Here is a 19,054-nt window from a genome sequence, read left to right as displayed (position 1 = left end):
AATTATCCCTCCATCAATCATTCGAACACAAGATGTGATGAGAGACATTAAAAATAATCAAAACTCCCTCTCAGTCATGTTAGAGATGAATCACTAGAGAAACCTTAGGTAAGCTTCCACGAATGCCGCCAAGATGAGCTTGAAGGATATGATCTCATATTCCTTCGAATGTGGATTTAAATCTCCTCTATAATCATCCTTTGAACCTTAGAGATTTATCTCCTTCTTCCCCTTGCTTCACCTCCAAGAAAAGAGTAAAAAAATCAAAATAATGCCCTAAAAATCCTCATAAGATCTATTTATACTTGGCTGCCTACGGGCTACTTACGGCTGTAAGGGAGCTAGGAAAGATGGTCACAAGCCTTATGGGATCACTTACGGCTGTAAGTTCCATCCGTAAGGTCTTTTGTTTGTGTTACAGTCTAGCTTATGGGCATAAGCATTAGACCATAAGCTTCACTGTGCTACTTCTTACAACTGCCCTTATGGCCGTAAGTTCTGGTCTTAAACTCCTCTGGATGGTCCTTACAGGCGTAAGTCCTTCCCGTAAGGTCCTCTGATTTGGCTTTAAACTCCCCTTTACAGTTATAAGCATGATTGCAAGGTTCTCTAGAAAGTGCTTACGGTCTTAAGCCAAGCTATAAGCTGCAGGTAAGCCACCCAGTTTACCTTGACCTTGTTCAATTGATTCTGAGAGAGATCCAGCTTCTTTGTTTAAGATCTGGAATGCTTCTTTAGGTTCTCTCTAGTCTTTAAGTGCTACCCAAAGCTTGAGAATATAAGATACTAGATTTAGCATCAAATTCCAAAACATATTTCTAATACAAGACAATGAGTATACAAAATGATACGAAATACATGAATATTGTACACTCATCAATTATCTCCAAGATTTTGGCTAATCATTTAAAGAAGGTTCTTTCGTATTTTGTTGGAAAAGAGCAAAGTAGCTATGTTTCTTGTTGCAACCCTATTGATAATATTATTGTTCTTCAAGAAGTTGCCTCATTATATTAATCAGGATACTTTGAACCCTTCTAAGATGCTTGTTAAGATTGTTGTGGAAAAAGCTTACGACACTCTAAAGTGGAATGCAATTCTTGCCACACTTACTAGGATGAACTTTCCTAATACTTAAAAGCTTTGATCAAAACTTGCTTAAGCTCGGCTTTTTTCTTTCTTCTTCTGAATGGCCAACCCACTAGCTGGATTTCCTCTTTTAAAGGGGATAGGCAAGGGGACCCATTATCCTCCTTTCTTTTTATTCTATTTTCTCAAAATCTAACCTCTCGTTTAAATTTTTCTCTTTGTTATAACATGATCCCTAGCTTTGATAATCAACTTTCTCCCAATTTCAATCACCATATGTATGCTGATGATTTAGTTCTCATTACTCAAGCTTCTCGCAGGGTTGCACGGAATATAAAGCTTTGCCTTCATATTTATAGCACTCTCCCAGGCCAGCACTCTAATCTAAACAAATATGGTATTTTCTTTCAAGTCTGGTTTAATAAATGAGTCGCCAAGAGTATTTGTTCAATTCTTAACTTCAAGCTAGCTCTTTCCCTCTCACTTAACTTGGAGTCTCTATTTCTCCAAAGCGGCTTGGTATTGCTCATTTTAACATGATGGTTTTCAAATTCAATCATCTTCATTATCATTGGAATCACTCCAAAATTTTAGTTGCGGGGAAGCCAATTGTAATAAACTCTTCATTAATATCTATTCTTGTATACTATCTTTCAGTTTATCTGGTCCCTGATCAAATTTTAGATCAAATGTCGAAAGTAGCTAGGAAGCTTTTTTGGTCCAAGTGTGGCAATGGAAATGGTATCCATTTAGTAAATTGGGGTCATATTACATACAATTACTCTGAGGGGCTTTAGCTATTAGGAATCTAAAATTTTCTAAGATCTCTGATAAACGCTTAAATGTATGTATTCTATATGTATAATTGTCATACTATTCATGTATAAATTGATGATTTGTTGCTGATTTGTGGGAAGCCACCCCTTTGGTGGCATCGTTGGAAGCTCTCCTCAACTTGTCTCTTCTCATTCACCACTCGAGGGAGTTTTATATTGCTTTATTTGGTTGTTTTTTGTGGATTTTATCATGTATTTTGTTAGTATGAACAACTAAATCCCAAGGTCACTGGATGTTGGTGAACCTTGGGGTGAACTTGTGTAGTTGGATGGTTTGATATATTCTATTGCATTTAGTGTGTTTATAATTCAAGCTTGGTGTACTTTGATGTATTGATATGCATGAGAACTCTGTATGCCGATTTCTAGGTTATAGTTGGTTGCATGACCATCACCCTTGTACTAGACACACCTAGCTTGGAAGGGATCCATGTATAAATACGCCATGACCGTCGGGTATTTTGTGTCCCTCCAACATTAGGGTTGGACCTAGTTTGAGTATTGGCCCTAATTAGAGAATTCCCTATTTGTAATGGAGTCATAGGAGAATTTGGTCGGAAGAAATTCCGTATCAATACTTGTACTGGATTAGGGGTGAATTGCCGTGATCATCGGGTTAACCTATCTTAGGAATCTCTCGGTCCAAACCACTAGTTGCATGGTAGATCTACCATCCTTCTCACTTTAGTAGCCAAGGGAATCCACATCCGTGACCAGCTTCATCCCTTGATTTTTACCCCCCACTTTACCTCGACTATAGACACTCACCTTAGAGTACTTTCTAATTCTTCGTAGCTTAGAACAATCACTCGAACCTATAAGCTAGACAACACACGAAGAGGAAGTAAGGGTAGCTCCTTGGGACCTTGGAATACAACCCTCTCATGCTTGCATGAGAGGTATTACTTGATGACCCCGTACACTTGTGGGTGTCACACAAATCTCCTTAATGGCTAAAAACATCCTGAGCTACTTGAACTCTCATGATAACTATTAGGTTAGAATTCTTAACATCAAATACGGCCATTTTAATTTTTGGCGAGATGAGATACCCCCAAATTGTTCTTGGTTCTTTATGGGCCTTTGCAGAGCTGCTTGTGTTTTTAAGCCTCACCTTTGGATTAATTCCCTAAATCCTAATCGTACTTCTTTCTGGTTTGATCCTTGGTGCTTTGAAACTCCTCTCGCTCTTAAGCCTACTTTCATTGATATGAACTTGGAACATATTGCAATCTCCATTATGGACTTCGTCGATGATACTCATTGGAATCTTAATGTTCTGAATCAAGTGTTTGGTTCTCAGTTTAACTTTACCATTATTTATCATACCATCATTGACTTTAATGTAGAGAACCATTAGGTTTGTTTTCCCAAATTTTGGAGTTCGAATCTTACTTCTATGGTTTATCATCATCTTAATCATGAGAACTCTACTTCTAACTCTTGGACTCGTTGGAAGCGCATCTGTAATTTGAAAATTATTCCTAGAGCCAAGCATTTTACTCGGCTTCTTTTAAATGGCAGGGTTAAAACTTATGATTTCCTATGCTCATTGAATCTTAGACAACAAACTCCTTGTGTCTTCTACGGCTTGGAATTAGAAATAGCATAACATCTTTTTAACAATTGCAGCAAGACACAGGTAGTTTGGGCTCTCATCAGTAACCTGCTCGGTAAAAATATCTCTTTTCCTCATAATATTACCTCTAGAATGAGGCTTGATAATTCCTTTTGTAGAAACTCCAATTTTATCAACTCTGTTATAGTTGTAGCAATATGGCTCATCTAGAAGGCTAAGTGTAACCATATCTTCAAAAATGAACAACCTTTGTTTGACTCTATTGCCAGGAAAGCATATGCTCATGCTAAAGATTATCTCGCAGCTTCTTCCTCTCCATATGGGAAACTTCTTATGATGAACAATTTTCAAGCTGATAACTTAATGTTCCTATTTTCTATTGGTTGCTGGAAGGACACAACTAATAGTGCCATTGGTTTTTGTCTTTTTCACTCTAACTATTCTATGCCTCTTGCATGGTGCTGCTCTGTTCCAGCAGTCAATGCTCTAGACATGACGACCAAATACCTTATTATTGCTCTTCATTTGATTGAGCAATAGAATTTCAGAGTCCATCACATTATGATTTCTTCCTCTGAATTACATCAAGCCTTATATAACAATGACATACATGACTGGCACGCTAACATTTGGTTACTTATGCTCATGAGTCTTCTACTCACTATTGGCTCGCCTCAAGTCCATCTTACAGTTTATTCCTAATATCTGGAATGGTGCAACTTTCAAATTGGTTGTCTATGGATCGAATACTCATAAGATATGCTTGTTTTTTCAAGGAAGAGAAAAACCTAGATGGATTATGAAAATGTTTAATTCGTTTGGTTTTAATTTTTGAGTTAGTGTGTTCTTCTTATTGCTTTCTTTCTTTTTCCCTTTCCTGTTTCTGTTCGACTTGTTTTTTTATTTGAAATAAAAGCTTTTAAGCTATTTGCAACAAAAAAAATGTTAAAGTTAAAAAAGATCTTATATGGTTTAATGCAAACTACAAGGGTTTGGTATAGCCGCATTTATAACTACTTCATTCAAAAGAAATTCATGAGATGCCCATGTGAATATGGTCTTTATGCGAAGAAGAAGGAGAATGTTGATTTGTTAATTGTTTTCTTGTGTATTGATGATTTGATATAAACATGTAATAATTCAACATTGTATGATGAGTTTAAGAAGGAGATAACTGCTGAATTTAAGATTATTAATATATGCCTCATATCCTACTATCTTGGAATTAAAGTAAAACAATATGATGCAGCCATTTCTGTTTTGCAATATAGTTATATAATGAAGATATATATTGAAGCATTTTAAAATGGAGAATTGTCATTCGGTTTTTTTTTTTTGAAAAAAGTGGATAAACCATGAATTTATTGAAAGAAAAAGGCAAGTACATCAAACAAGCTACAGGAAAACAAAGAAACAAATGTCAACCAGGTAAGGGGCCACACTAGGAGTGATGCACCACCTAAAACTTACCAATACGAAACAAAGCTACCAAACAAATAAACAAAGTTAAAAGAACACAGCTGAGGAAATAGAGGCCACTAGAAGGTGACAAAGGTCTTCTTCAGTTTTCATGAAGGAGACAGAGGATGAATCATTCCCGAATCGAGGGTTTCGTGGGTAAGTTGCTCTCAGCTAGCCTTGTGCTCAGGAAGTAGAGAAAGCGCTTCAGCTTTTGGACTTAGTCTGAAGGTATTTGTCGGTGATGCGGATCCCTAGCTGTAGAAATCCATACAAGAAGCAAATAAATGGTTTTGGCAATAATAGCAAAAGCATCCTGAAAGAGATAATTAAAAATACGGTTATTCCTCTTAAGAAAGATATTCCAACAAATTGCTTGAGAAATCATGCCCCACAGATTGTGTTGTTGGGCATCTAAGGAGGTAATCCAAGATGTATAGATCTTAGATAAAGAAGAAGCTTGTGAAACTAAATTAAAGGATTTCTCAAAGAACACACAAATTCTTTCGGAGAATTCACAACTGAGCAAAAGGTGTTTTACTGTCTCTGAGCCTTCGTGACAGAGGAAATAGGTATCTGAAGTGTTTTGGGAATTGCAACCTTTTTTGCTAAGTTAACAAGAGTAAAGATTCTATCCTCTCTTGCTAATAAGAAGAAAAGAGAGATTTTGCTAGGGTAATCAGTTTTCCAAAATTGAGAGAAAAGAGCACTCTGCAAACCACCATAAATTAGGAATTTATAAACTGAACGGACTAAGAACGTTCTTTTAGCCTCCAAATTCTAGATTTTTAAAGCCTCTCGATTACTAGCACAATTTGGGATGAAGGAAAAGAAAGACAAACTTGCTGAAGGGAAACCGAAATGTTAGAAGATTTCTTGCGAATGAAGGACTTGGGCAAAATGCCTAATTGTAATCCAAGGAAAGTTGCAATAATTTTGTAGAAGTTAGGCCAAATGTCTTTGGGTGCTCGACCTTTTAACCAATTGTCATATCAAAGCAAGTGGAACCACCATCTTTACTCTCTTAGAGGTACAGAGTTGAAACAGAGGTAGGATTTAAGAAATCCCTACCCAAAAGAAGGATTTATTCCTAGGTGGTGGATGAAACAAGGGCCCTGGAGATCCTCTAGGTGAATAGTTAGCATGTAAGATTTTATACCAACAACCTTGTTTGCCCGAGTAAATTTTCCACCACCACTTACCAAGAAGTGCTTTATTGAACTCATGCAGATTAAGAATTCCCCAACCTCCCATGTTTTGTGGTCTGCAAATTCTTTGCCAAGCTATTAAGCAAAAACACTTCGAACCAAGCTCCGGACCATTCTAGAGAAAATCTCTGCGGATTCTGTTTAACTCTTTAATTATCCATTAAGGTAAGTGAAAGACTGACATCCAGTAAGTTAGAATCGAGGACATAACATAGTTAATTAAAGTGAGATGGTCCCCAAGAGACAGATAGCTGGCTTTCCATGAAGTGAGCTTGGTGCGAACCATAAGGATTAATTTCATCCAATCCTGCCTACTAGGACATCTCCTAGAAAACAGGACCCCTAGATAGGTATGAGGAAGACAATCCCTATTATAATTTAGGATTGCAGCTAAGAACACATTTGGTTGAAAACCATAATTAGTGGAATATAGGCAGCTCTTTGAGAAATTGATGGTGACAAATATTCTCTGAAGGGCTAATTAAAATACCTAGAAGAACTCTCGATTGAAGAGCATGCCAGAACATCGCACTCAGTGTGTCTGTTGCTAAAGCAAAGAGCAAAAGGGAAAAAGGGTTTCCTTATCTAAGACCTCGTTTGCAACGAATATAACCATGTGGTTCCCAATTAACTCAAACTATGGCCTTGGCAAATTTTAGGATATTGTGTATCCAAGTCACCCAACGAGGTCTAAAATTCCTAATAGAAAGGACCTCACAAAGGAAGTTCCAATCAAGCTAATCAAATGCTTTCGTGAAATTTACTTTGAATGCATAACCAAGAAGCTTCCTTTTTTGAAAATTAAAAATCACTTCTTGGGCTGCGATGATATTATTAGCTATGTATCTACCCTTGATGAAAGCCGATTGGGAGTCATCTAATAAAAGATCGATTACCTGACATAATCTATTAGCAAGAAGTTTTGAGATAATCTTACAGGTAGAATTAATAAGGCTGATTTGTCGGTAATCATTTATGCACTCTGGAGAGGACTTTTTCGAAATAAGAGCTATGTTGACCAAGTTTAATTGTTTTAGATTGGCGCTACCCTCAAAGAAATCATTACAGAGTTTGACACAGGCATCCTAGACCAAGGACCAATGTTTTTGGAAGAACATTGGGAACCCATCCGGTCCTGGAGCCTTGTCTGCTCCCAAGTCAATCAATGTAATTTTAATTTCCCCAATTAAAAAGGGTCTTTTAAGATCTGAAAGATCTAGTCTTTCTTTGTGTGAGAATAGGTTGTGCCAATCCAAGTGAAATCTAAAGGGCCTAGGTTCTCCAAAAAGAAGTCTGAAATGCTCTGTAAAGGTCTCACCTAGGTTTCGATTCCCTTTAATCCAAGCTCCATTATGGCAGATACATGGGATAAAATTTTTATTTCGCCTACCATTAGCTACGGAGTAAAAGTACTTTGTATTAGAGTCACCCTCTCTAAGCCAGCTGATCCTAAATCTTTGCTTCTAGTATAATTCTTCCTAATGGATAATGAAGGAAAGATCCAATCTGATTTGAGAATTTCGTTGGAATTGCTCAATAGAGAGGGGTCTACTTTCGCTAATGAATGTGGAGTTAAATTTCTAAGATTTGATAATAGTGAAAAGGTGAATCCTACTTTGTATAGAAAGCTTATTGGAAATTTGGGGCACTTGACTTGCTCTAGGCTTGATATTCTTTCTCCAGTTGACATTATAAGTCACTATATGTGTGGGCCCTAGCTTCCTTGTCCTCATTGATTTGTAAAAGCCATGAGAGCCCGGGATTTCTGGCCAAAGTCATGCAAACTTTTGCATAATTTCTTGAAGCTTGTCTTAAACTTGTCCTTGTTGCCATCTTGTTATTGACAATGGAGCCCAAGCCTTTAGCATCCTTTCTTCTATCCTTTTAGAGAGAGAGAGAGAGAGAGAGAGAGAGCTGTGATCTCCTCCGGCGAACTTCCGGCAAACCTCCGGTGTTGAACCTTGTAGTCGTAGTTGCAAGTTTTTCTTCGCCTCATCTTATCACTCTTCCAAAGTAATCATCTATGCCTTTGATAACCAAGCCATTTAACTTTATTGTTTTCTTCTTCTCCATTTACTTCTTCTTCTTTCTATTATTGGTGGTGGTGGTTGCTAGCTCTAGGAGGTTTTGGAGCTTGGATTTCAGATGGTTTCTCCTTTCACCTATCTTCACTTCTCTCTTTTCCGACCATCGAAGTAAGTCTCTAACCATGCTTGGATAAGTTTCGGTATGTCTTTAGTGCATGGATTTTCTTATGGTTGTTGGACTTCTATCTTTGTTTAGCTTGCCATGAGATGTTGTGAACTTCATGATTGTGTATAGCTCCATAGAAGGATTAGTGTCAAAGTTTCATGATCTATGATTATACATGTATTCTTCCAAGCTTATTTAGGTTTCAGCTGGTGCACATTAGTGTTTTTAGTATAGGAAAATCTATGTTGACTGCATCCCTCATCCTTCTTTTGAAATTCTTTTTATTTCATATGTTGGATATGTATAAGTAGTTATATATATACCCCTATTCTATAGGTCTAGTTGTATAGCATTTGTTAAGTTGGTGGAATGATATTGCAAAGCTAAAAGCAATGTTTATTTCTTGTGATTATTAGTAGTGATAGTTTAAGAGAATGAGGGAAGCATTGTAGTGGAATGTGTTTAGATTGGATGGTGGAGATTTCTCATCAAGTGGAAATATTAGTTCAAGGCAAATGTCAAATGAGTGGAGGTTAAGCATTGGATCACTTTAAATTTAATCTTGTTAATTATTTAAGCTTTTAGGGTGTGTTTTAAATTCCTGCATGAGTGCATGCAAGACAATTATTGTCATTTATTTATTTATCTTATTTTTTATTTTTTTATTTTTGGTTTCTCTCTCTAGAGAATGTAAAAGTTACTTAATGAGTGTTTAAACTTGCGGTTAGTATAATTTTGTTTTAACTATGGTAAATCGTTGGTTTTAAGATTGTTTTAGGGAGTGGCATTGGATCTCATTTTTGGGCTTAAGCTAATATCAAGTAAGTAATCTACCGATAACTCCGTATTTTCAGTACTTGAGAAATTATTTTTATTCGGTAAAATAATTATCTAGTATTTTGTTATTTTATTTTGAATATCTGTTATTTTGTTAATATTGAAATTATTTATTTGGAATATTTATTTTGAGGTATTTTCTTTAAATAAATTATTTTTATTTAGTTGTTGACTGGGTAAATCCACATTGGTGTAATGCTAATTAAATGATAGCTATTCATTTTAATTTAGTTATTAATTTATTATTTATACTAAGTGTGCGATTACAGTCAAATGATTACTTCAACATTTATAAAATTCGTTTGTTTGTAGGCATGGGTTAATGATTCTGCTATCATTTGGATTGACTTAGTTAATTCCATTATTTATTTATTTATTTAATCATTTAATTTAGTTTTGAAGGAGCTGGTGTTTTGAATAATTTTAAATACTCTATGTGCTTAAATGTTTATATTTCATTTATGGTTATCGAGTTATTTTTCCCTAAAGTGAGATTTTGATATTTATCTTTATTTTTGAATATACATGAACTTGAGGAATTTTAGAAATTTCTGAAACTTGTACTCGCTAATGTATCTCGAATGTTTTTGGTCTCCAAATGAGCGATATGCAACCCTCGCTCGATGGGGGTTAAACCCCGACCTTTGTCGACAAGTAATTTTTGGGAAAGTGAGACTGCAGCTCGCACCCTCGTCTGCTCGGTGAAATAATCAACGGCCATCTGGTATTCAGTCTCGGGTCACCGAGGGTAAATAAATGATTTTTGTTATTTTGACTCGGGTCTGTCACCGAGGATAAACAAATGACCTTTGGCACTGACAGTGAATTTGGAGACACACACTTGAATCTGTTATTTTATGGCTTTCCCCTTTTGTTTTTGATTTTTTTTGCAAAAACACAAATATTTGCCCTGCCTTGAAATTTCTGTATTTTTGATATCGTATTTCTGGGTTTTGAATTCCGGTAAATCATATTTGTAAATATTCTTTATTAGAATATTTCACTTTGTATTTTTTTTTGTTTAAATTATGCTTTGAAGACATATGCTCATTTCTACGTAATAATTATTCGCAGCTCGAAAACCCCGATAATCTTTTGATTTCAGTTATTTTGAATAGCGTTACTACTTGAGAACTATACCTCTATTGAACTATTTATTTTGTATTTGTTTAAACTATGTTTAAATTTTGAATTATCCTTAATATCTGAAATCGAGATTCATAAAGCCTGTTGTTTTAGAACAATTTCTGGATTACTTACTGGGCTAGTGAGCTCATGGATTTTCTTTAAATCATTTTCAGATCAAAAGTGATAGATCGGCGTGGATCTTGAAAGACTGCCTGTAGATGTTGCTTGTCTTGTTGTGAAATTGTAGTTCTTGTCATTGTCTATCACTATGTTCCTGTATTTTGTATTTCTGGACTTCTTGTATCTGTGCATTGTATACACTGTAAAGTCTGTAATCTTGTAACCCAGTTGGTTTGTTATAATTTTGTTTGTCCTAAACCAGGTCCTGAGGCCTTGCAGGTCTACTTGGTTCACGCCCTGTGGATCTGAGGCCGTTTGTCTGCGCACCGGGTCCGGCAAGCCGGGTTCGGGGCTTGACAATATGGAAGTGCCAATAATTATAAATTTGAAGGCCGCTAAAAGTATATTGAGATATATTAAAGTGGCTTTGAACTATAGCTTGTTTTATTCATCCGTTTAGAAGTGTAATCTATTTGGTTGTAATGATAGTGATCAGGGAGAAGATGTTAATGATAAGAAGAGTACTACACATTTTCTAATATCGAATCTTGAAGATGCTGCATTCATTTAGATTTCATAGAAGTAGTCCATTATGGTTTACAACTTGAAGTAGAGTATGTTTTTGTTGTTGCTTGTGTTTGTTATGTTGTTTGGTTAAGAAGAGTGTTGAAAAGTTTTAAACTTTGAGCAAGATGGAGCTATTAGTATCTTCATTGATGAAAAAATTGGTTATTATTATTATTATTATTATTTTGAAAAAGGTGGATAAACCACTGATTCATTACAAAACGGGGAACCAAGTATAAAAGGACAAATCAGCAGGGTAACAGAAACTGATCACTATAGATGAATATAGGACATGAAACGAACAACTAGAACAAAGCAGAACAAACGGCGAAATGGGAAGAAAACATCCAAGAGCTGGATGGTGGTGCCATAGAAGCTTAAAAGTTAATAGAGATGCGGTTGGAGGAAACACGTCTGGCTCGCTTACCGGAGTTGCCAGTAGGGGGATCCTAGCATCTATGAACACAAGGCTGTGCTTGATCAATGGGATCGACTCCTCGAGGTGCGATTTGGCCAAATCTGGAGCTCAATAACACTTTATTTATTTATTTATTTATTTGTCTTTTTCTTTTTTTATAGAAATAATCATATGAGCATTAGGTATCATTTTATTAGAGAATACATTGCAAAGAAAGAGGTTCAGCTTAAATATATGATGCCTAATAAGTTGCTAACATTTCTACCAAATCTTTGAAATTTGAAATTTCTGCAAATTGATATTTGTGCCTACCAGATGAAGCTATATTATGTAGTTTATTAGTTGTCTAATGATGTAATCCTTTACTTTTCTCTCTTCCGTTGTGGTCCTTCTACTCAGAAATGCTCCCAACTAGTCACTCTACTTTTGAAAATGAGCCAACTTAGTCCCTCTATGCTTGAAAATAACCCAACTAGTCTCTGTATTTTCAACAGTAGAGGGGCTAGTTAGGAAGAGACTAAGAGTAGATGGACTAAGTGAGTCTATTTTCAAGAGTAGAAGGACTAGTTTGGAGCATTTTTGTGTAGATAGACCAAAAGGGAAGAGAGAGAAAACTAGAATGACCAATTCGGGTATTATACCTTGTCGAATAAGCTATAATCTTTGAGATTTGACATTTCATTATTAGGAGTTCTCAAAGATTTCAAGAGGGTACTTGAGTAATTAAACTTGTAATAAACTATAATTAATAAGTTGTACTTGTATTTGTTTGCTATATGGTACAAAGACATAATTTTTTATATTTTATACATGTATTATTCAGAAATAATGGCAGACAGGTGTGTTGATCCAAAAACAGCTCTCCTTTCCCTCTACAGCAGGATTGGTTTTCTAGAACGTGGAACTTGTCAATTAATTTGGCTCAAGAGATTACTTAAAAAAAATATATATATATCACGTGCCTACCAGATGAAGCTATATTCTGATGATAACGCTTATGCCAACTAAACAACTTTTTATGTTTTAAGCAAGGGCTTACTTAGACCAGTGCTTGAGGTGCTGGTAGATTATAAGCTAGGAATGATTGACATTTGACATTTATTCACTAGGTTGAGGGTGAGTGTTGGTAAAACAAGAAGAATATATATGTATATATTAAAGAGAAAACTTTCAACTACCGCTGTGAGAGGGAGTTGAACACTCAACCTCCTATCTGGGGAAGGGAAATGGGTTATCATTCTTGTATTGTCGAGGTGGTATCTGATTGGTAGAGATTAATTGATTAGTTCTCTAATATTATTTTCTATCTTCCATATATAGCAATTTTTTATAAAAAAAAAACCAGACATAATAAAGAATTAAAGATCCATATAAAGCACTTGATTCTGGGCCTTCTTTATTCTTGGATCATGTAGCTATATATATATATATATATATGAATGAAGACTGTCATACATATAATGAAGACTGTCATACATAAATGAGTATGAGAGAGAGGTGTTTCTCTCGTAATGGAGCATTATAGGTCCTTGGAGTTATATAGTCTTGATGAGCATCAGAACAGAAACCCAACGGAAGCAGAATCTTGAGCATATGCAGCACTTATCCAGACACTGAAAATTAAATTACCGCCGGGAGGGTCCTGCATTAATCTAGAGCATAGCAGAAGCGGAGTCATGAATATCTCCATTGATGACCATCTTCATTAGCATGTCATTCACATTGTCAATAGGACCTGGCAAGCACCAATGAATGCAGTCGTTTTCATCATTCTGCTTTTTACCACCATCAAATGGATGGTAAGTACCGTAAGGACCTGGATGCCCATCAGGTCGCAAGAGGAAAGGATGGTAAAAATCAAGAAGCTCGATTCTTACCCCATTCCTTGCTCCAATGGGTGCAGCCTTCTCATACTCCTCAATTTCAACTTCCCTCATGTTAAGGTCTGCAGGAGCACCACTTATTTCCCCTTCTCTGAATGGCTTAGTCCTATTGCAAATTCTTTCAGTAGGTGAGTCTCCAGCTTCATAGTGGCTTGGTGGCCATGTTCTAACAATGACAAAGGGCTTGTGTTCAGATGCAGCAATGAAGTTGAGAGTCAATTGAAGTGCCTTCCGATAAGCCCTAGCAGCCCCATATTCTTTGAGTTCCAAGCCAGGACAGTAATGGCAACCAATGACTTCACTTTTCTCAAATATAATGCTTGGTTTGTAGAACCACGGGCTGCCCGAGAGCACCATATAATCATATTGGTTATAGAATCTGGTCCACTTGCTATCCAGGATGTCAAGATGAAGGTTCATATACTTTTGAGAGGAATCACCCGCGTTATCGATAGTTTCATATTGTACCAAAAGTGGAGCCCAAATCTCATAGATTGTGAAGTTGTGAGATGGAAAGTAAAATGTTATTATGTCGAAGGATTGGTCATGATATAAAATTTGAGGTTCTTCTACCTGCAAGATTTAAGAAGTTCATAATCCATTATTGTTTAGTAATTAGTACTATCAACAAAAGAGAGTATGAAATACTTTAATATTCAACATTACAAAATCGATGAGTCTGTAGAAGTTCAGAAATTAGAGTAGTGTGGAATGTGGAGATTGGAATATATATTACCTGAGAAAGTTGGCAGAGTAAGGAGTGCACATGGTTTTGGTAAATGGAATCTCCAATGAATGCCCATGATTTATCGCGCATTGCATCCAGAAATGTCACCGGATCAAAGGGAGGCAGGTCACAGAATCTTGGTTTCCATCTCCAGTACAGATAACCTCTATCAGGCCTCCCATTCTTCAGGCAGTTATTATACCCTGGTATCCCATCACAGGTTTTATCTGTGTACGCTGGTCCTTCAGGGTTTGGTACCCACTCCCCAACAGACAGATCACATACTTCTGCAACATACACCACATAAATATCCCAAATTAATAGTGAAATTTAGTAATGAATTTGCTCTGTTTGTAATAACATATTTGCAATGACATTTTTTTTATTTTTGATTAAATGTGGATAAACTACAGATTTATTAAAAAAAAAAAACAACAGTACAAAAAGAAACATATGAACATGAAAAGAGTCATCTCTCACCAGAGGTGAGGAGGTACAAAAAAGACGATTTGCAATGACATATTTGCAATGGTTTAAAAAATTTTTAATTAATGAATTTAGAAACTACATTTAAAAATTAACCAAAATTCATTTCTAAATTAGAAGCAAAAAATCCAAGTGAGGGAAACATTTTTCTTAACATAACGGACTCACCAAACCGTTTATAAGTTTAGATTTTTGTTTCAAATGAATTAATTAATTTTTATTTTGTTTTAAATTTATTTTTTTATATTTAAATAAATTAATATTTTCTTTTTAAAGTTAAATTTCTTGGTAAAAAGTCATTTTAATTCAAAAATTATCAATTGAATTCCATTCAGTTTATACATCTAATTTCATGAAAAATTAATAAAAAGTCAAATGCAGTAAAAGATTATTAGAATTTAAAGTTATTTATAAAATTTATATGTAACTTCAAATTAATAAACCTTTGAAATAAAACAGTGTGTAAAAGACATAAAAAAAATATTAAATTATTTAAAATTATAAATATTTCATAAAATAGTTAAAAAAAAATCACCAAAGATATTTTTTGAGAAAGACTATAAACTACAAACAGAACCAAACTGTAATGAAACAAAGTTCAAAAATCAGGACATGTAACTCACACAATTCCTTTTGTTTTCAGAAAAAAAAAAAACGAAAACACTCTGGGACAGAGATCACTACCGACCTTTCTTTAACTGCTGTTCTCTAACACTAGATTCCTTCCTCAAAGGCCTTATATTCAATCCATCTTGTTCCTCCAATGGCAAGGAGTCTGAAATAGGCAAAGACTTATGTGAAAGATTCATCAAAGCAGAATGAAGCAATGGTAAGAGTATCAAATAAGATACGGTTTTCGGTCTCTGGTGTCCATGCGTTGAAGTTGCCTATGAAGAGGTAGCAAGCGGCACTGGCCAATAGGACAGCACCAATGAACTTGAAGAATGCCAAGCTAATGCTACTCCTCCTCAAACCCTCCTGTGAAAGCAGTGGTTCATGGTCCCCTACCACATCCTTATCTGCCATTGCAATCTGTGCTCACCAAAAAAAGCACAGGAGAACAAGCTGATGCTAACACCCCCTTCCAACTGGGTTTTCAATGTGTTGTTGTATTGATGATTTTATAGCACCACAATAGCTGTGGTTATTTCATTAAGCATGTTTATACATGATGACATGTGATTTTTTATAGTGGCCCCACCACAAAAAATGTTGTCGTGGAACATTTAAAAAATTATGAGTTGAAATTAAGCTAAACCTATTGCGTGAGTACGCTCTTGATAAAGCTTGTTACATTTGCTAAAAAAAAAAAATCTAGTGGCACTTTGCTCTATTGAAAGAAGACAAAATGAATTACAACAAATGTCCAAACTCCACATGAGGTCTATACACCTTTGTGGAGAGGAGAGAATTTTTCTGACCTCTCTTCTTGTTGGATTAATGTGCCAATTTTCAAACACATCGTAAGGATCTTCCATTCTGTATATTGTTTTTTTTTTGTTTTTTAAAGAAATGTGTTTATTATAATGATAATTGTGATTCACTATGCGCTTATTTTTAGAATTCGGCTTTAGTTTCTGCACAGACCTACATCTGGATCAAAGTGTAGCAATTGGAAGAGCTGCTGAAGTAGTAGTATCCAGGATTTAAGCTAGATAACCATGAGTAATAATCTTTTGTAATTTATGTAGCAATGTATAGACGTTGTTTGCTCTGAGATTGATTCTTTTCTTGTGGAGGTCTCATGGATTACTTTTCAAGTAGGGCCACTAAAAAATTGAAGTGTGACAAGCGTCATATAATCAAGGCAAAAGGGACAACCAACACTTTTCGACCATTCTCTCAAATACGTATATTGGAAGTAGACATGAATAATTGAGACAATATAGACACGAATTGAAGATGGTTTGGTACATTATTTACATGTTTCACATTGTGGAATTAAAATTTTTTTGAGTTTAGCATGGATTGATTAAATGGACAAGAGGTTTCTTTCTAATGGCCATTGTAGTATGCTTTCTTTGTGTTTGCTGCCCAAAACAAAAGGAATCTAATTTATTTCATTTATTATTATTATTATTATTATTATTTATTTTATTTTTAAAATTTGATAAATCACATTTATTAAAAAATATTGAAAAGATTCCAGTTTTTTCCTTTTGTGTGGTTTTCTTTTCTCTAGTTCTCTTATTTATCCATTTTATTCAAAAAAAATATTGAGGATTGTGAAACAAAGATCAACAAGACACGTAAAATATAGCATATGCTCTTTATGTTTGACTGCTTTCTCAAAACTTGCTGGTTCTATTATGATAAAGTTGTAGGTAATTTTTTTAAAAATATCAATAAATTACTTAAATTAAAAGAAAAGAGAAATAAGACAAAAACAAAAGAAAAACAAACACAACCAAAGAAGACGGAAGGGAGTTGCAGGTAAAGTTTTTCAATCATTTGAATTGCACTTGCAGCCAGAATATTTGCTTTAAAAAAAAATTAATAACAATAAACACAAAAGCTTTTTATGACTTGACAACGGGAAAGAGATTTGAAAGTGCTCCAATACAACTTTGGATACTATATGTTAGAACAAACAAAACAACATAAAAAGTGCATGTATATGCATAATTCAGGCTGGATACAACTATTCAAAATATTATTTTTATTTATTTATTTATTGATAATATGGATAAAGCCAGTATTATGGGAAAGAAAAGAGTTACATAAAACGTTTTTTTTTTAATCTGCATGAGTACATAAAATAATATCTTAATATAATACAAAACAATAATAATTTTCTAATATCAATCCATTTTCATGTATAAAAATCAAGAAGAAACAAATTAACATCATTTTCATGTAATTTCACAAGAAATGAATTAATGATGTTTTATTCTGTGAGTTGATCATTAAATTTTGGATGGATATCTCATGGAGATTTCAAGCAAATGGCACGCAAAAATGAAAGTAACTTTGAAGTAAAACAAAAAGGAAACGTGAAAGTTTCAGCTGATTGAAACACAGACATGAACATTCTGAGCTGGGCAATAATAATTGAGACAATACAGACAAAAAGTGTATCTAATAATTATTATTAAAATGATATATTTAATTATTATTTAAATTATAAGTTATTATTATTTCACTTTCAATCATTATTTATTAGAATTTTCTATTTAATTATTATTTAAATTATTAAATAAGAGCGGTAAATTAGACATTTTATCCTCGCAATCCTCCTATTTTTTGAGAGGATCTATTATTTCTCACTCTTTACTCACTCTCTCTCACTCCCATCCATGGCCATCTGAACAAGACTTGGCACTACAACATTATTGTGTTTTAGCGGCATTTTCATGGCGGCGTTTTTAATAAACGCCGGTATATTTACAGCGTTTTCATCATAAAATGCCACAAAAGCACTTGCTAGTATTGAAGTATTAGACATTTGCGGCATTTATTGTTAAAACACCTGCGTTGGTTTTCCATTCGCAGCGTTTGTGATTTAAACGCCGGCAATGTGCATGCGCGCGAATGCTGGAAACTGATGGCGCGAAAAATTTGAGAACATCAACAGGGTTTTATCTAAAACTCCAGGAGATATGCGGGGAAATGTGTTGTTTGGGCGGCGTTTATGTTGTAAAACGCCGGGAGTTTAAGCATGATATGGTGCCGTTTGTGTAGAAAACGCCGGGAAGGTACACTTGATTTGGTGGCGTTTGTGTAGAAAACGCAGGTAATTTGTCTTATGTTGCTGTAATTTAGGTCATCTTCTTCATCTTATCGCTGCCCCCAGATTCCAAATTCCAACTCCTGCATCGCCATCTCCATTGCCAAAGCATTCAATCGTCCATCAGTCTCCATTACCTAGTCTAGGTTATATTCTCCATCGTGCATCCTCTCCTATTAGCCGCCCCATCCAAATCCCCATTGCCGCGCATCCTCTTGTAAGTTCGGCGGTGCATTTCGCTCAATCCCATCGTATCTCCACAGTCCAAAGGTATCACTCTTCTAGTCTTTGTCTTTTGATCCCTATAAAGCTTAATAGTATTTATTCAATGTTTTCCTTATTGAATGTGTGATTTTGTGATCCTTTTTTTTCTATGTATTCTAAGAACCAAGTTGATTGGGTTCGCGCTTGGACGGTGTGGGAGTCTTGTGCTTGATTCCTTCTCAGAGGCCTGCTGCATTGACGAGAGATTGCCAGGACTAGAAAAAGTTTCAGCTTGTGCTTTTCTTAATTTTGTTATTAAATCCTTTATTTCTTGTGATGTTTGGTCTTTGATGTTGAGTTTTGTCTATAATTTTGGTTCTTTGTTCTTTGGTTCTTTGGTTTGAGAAGTGTGTGAACAAGGATCTGGTTTGGTTTCTTATTGATTGGTGAAGTGCTCTTAGTTTTCTGGTAATCTATTTTTTTAAGGTTGCGATTTTGAATGGTTTCTATATGGTTTCTATATGATTTTGAATGGTTTCGATATGTTTTTTGGACCAATATGATTGACAACTTGCTGGCTTACAAATTTATGAT

At 35.1% G+C, this 19,054-nt stretch overlaps 1 protein-coding gene across 1 annotated transcript; it reads right to left on the bottom strand.

The window, feature by feature from the left end:
- Positions 1 to 12,784: 12,784 nt before the first annotated feature.
- LOC120258045 (protein trichome birefringence-like 26) lies at positions 12,785 to 15,746 on the bottom strand. The gene is made up of 4 exons (XM_039265384.1): positions 15,381 to 15,746; positions 15,218 to 15,304; positions 14,053 to 14,330; positions 12,785 to 13,889 (listed from the first exon to the last, which is right to left on the bottom strand). Exons 1-4 carry the CDS (start codon positions 15,553 to 15,555, stop codon positions 13,086 to 13,088), a joined length of 1,344 nt encoding a protein of 447 aa, XP_039121318.1. The 5' UTR covers positions 15,556 to 15,746; the 3' UTR covers positions 12,785 to 13,085.
- Positions 15,747 to 19,054: the final 3,308 nt, after the last annotated feature.

The sequence above is a fragment of the Dioscorea cayenensis genome, chromosome 4 (assembly GCF_009730915.1).
Source record: "Dioscorea cayenensis subsp. rotundata cultivar TDr96_F1 chromosome 4, TDr96_F1_v2_PseudoChromosome.rev07_lg8_w22 25.fasta, whole genome shotgun sequence".
NCBI classification, from domain to species: Eukaryota; Viridiplantae; Streptophyta; class Magnoliopsida; order Dioscoreales; family Dioscoreaceae; genus Dioscorea; species Dioscorea cayenensis.
This window is presented reverse-complemented; position numbering and strand designations above follow the sequence as displayed.